At 41.5% G+C, this 1182-nt stretch overlaps 1 protein-coding gene across 1 annotated transcript in view; it reads left to right on the top strand.

Moving 5' to 3' along the window:
* Position 1: 1 nt before the first annotated feature.
* Positions 2–1182, top strand: part of IL18RAP (interleukin 18 receptor accessory protein) — a 19337-nt gene continuing 18156 nt past the window's right edge. Inside the window, exons 1-3 of the mRNA XM_019668725.1 lie at positions 2–71; positions 517–838; positions 935–1118. Coding sequence (XP_019524270.1) covers positions 2–71; positions 517–838; positions 935–1118 — 576 coding nt within the window. The remainder of the gene's footprint in view (positions 72–516; positions 839–934; positions 1119–1182) is intronic.

Below are 1182 nucleotides of genomic sequence, written 5' to 3' on the forward strand. Positions count from 1 at the left end.
AATGCTCTGTTTGGGATGGATATTTCTCTGGCTTGTTGCAGGAGAGAGAATTAAAGGATTTAATATTTCAGGTAGGGGTTTTCGCTTTTCACGTTAATACCGTGAGTCTTGTGGTCAAAGTTTAAAGTGACAGATAATCTGATATATCAGCCACATGACCTACTAATATAGCACATTTCTTTCTTACTGTTAAGGTGGGTGTAGGAGGAGAAATTATTGGGGTGCACAGCTTTCAGCTGATACCGAGCATTGATGGGGAACCCAGTTATCATAGCTGGTGTTCAGTGGGAGGGGTGGAAAGGGAATGAGGGGTGGTTCAGCCACTTTTAACAGGAAATAGCTGTTGCTACTGGTGATGCTGAAGTCCACTGGGAGGGAGTTAGAATGTGAGCTTTTTTTGCCCTTGCAAAATGGGAACGTCACTAAGAGGAACGACACACAAGTACTCTTTGTAAATATGTTAGAGTTTCATCTTCTAATGTGTTTCTGTGTTGCTTTGTTTATTGGGGTTTTCAGATTGCTCCACCAAAAAAATTATTTGGACATATTCTGCAAGGAGTGAGGAGGAGTTTATCTTACTTTGTGAATTACCAAAGCCACAGAAATCCCATTTCTATGACAGAAATCAACACTCACCAACCCAAGGTCCTGCATACCTGCCCTGCAGTGATAGTAACGACGTATCTGACGTTCAGTGGTATCTGCAACCTCAAAATGGGGATACATTAAGGGAAATTACTAAAAACTATTCTCACATCATTCTGGACAAAAATACCCTACGTTTTTTGACCATGGAGATGAACAATGCTGGGTCCTATATTTGTAGACCCAGGATTAGGTACGTCCCCAATGCATTCCTATCTGAAAACATTCCCAAATTCCATATTGTCTGGATATAATATCTATGTTCACAAAACCTTGTTAACTCTCCTAGGAGACCCCAGGATGAGGCCTGTTGTGTTAAGATGGTCTTAGAAGTTAAGCCCAAGACAAACATATCCTGTGTGAATCCTGTGCCACATAAGAAATACCTTCTTTTGGGTAGCACTGACTCCATTTATTGTCCCAGTCTCAGCTGCCAAAGTGATGGACAGAGTCTAGAGATGACCTGGTACCAGGTAAGAAAATGGCTTCTCCAAAATTGATGCAAGAGTATGGTTTTTATGGTAACACCTCCGTCGG

The sequence above is a fragment of the Hipposideros armiger genome, unplaced genomic scaffold, assembly GCF_001890085.2.
Source record: "Hipposideros armiger isolate ML-2016 unplaced genomic scaffold, ASM189008v1 scaffold_535, whole genome shotgun sequence".
NCBI lineage: Eukaryota > Metazoa > Chordata > Mammalia > Chiroptera > Hipposideridae > Hipposideros > Hipposideros armiger.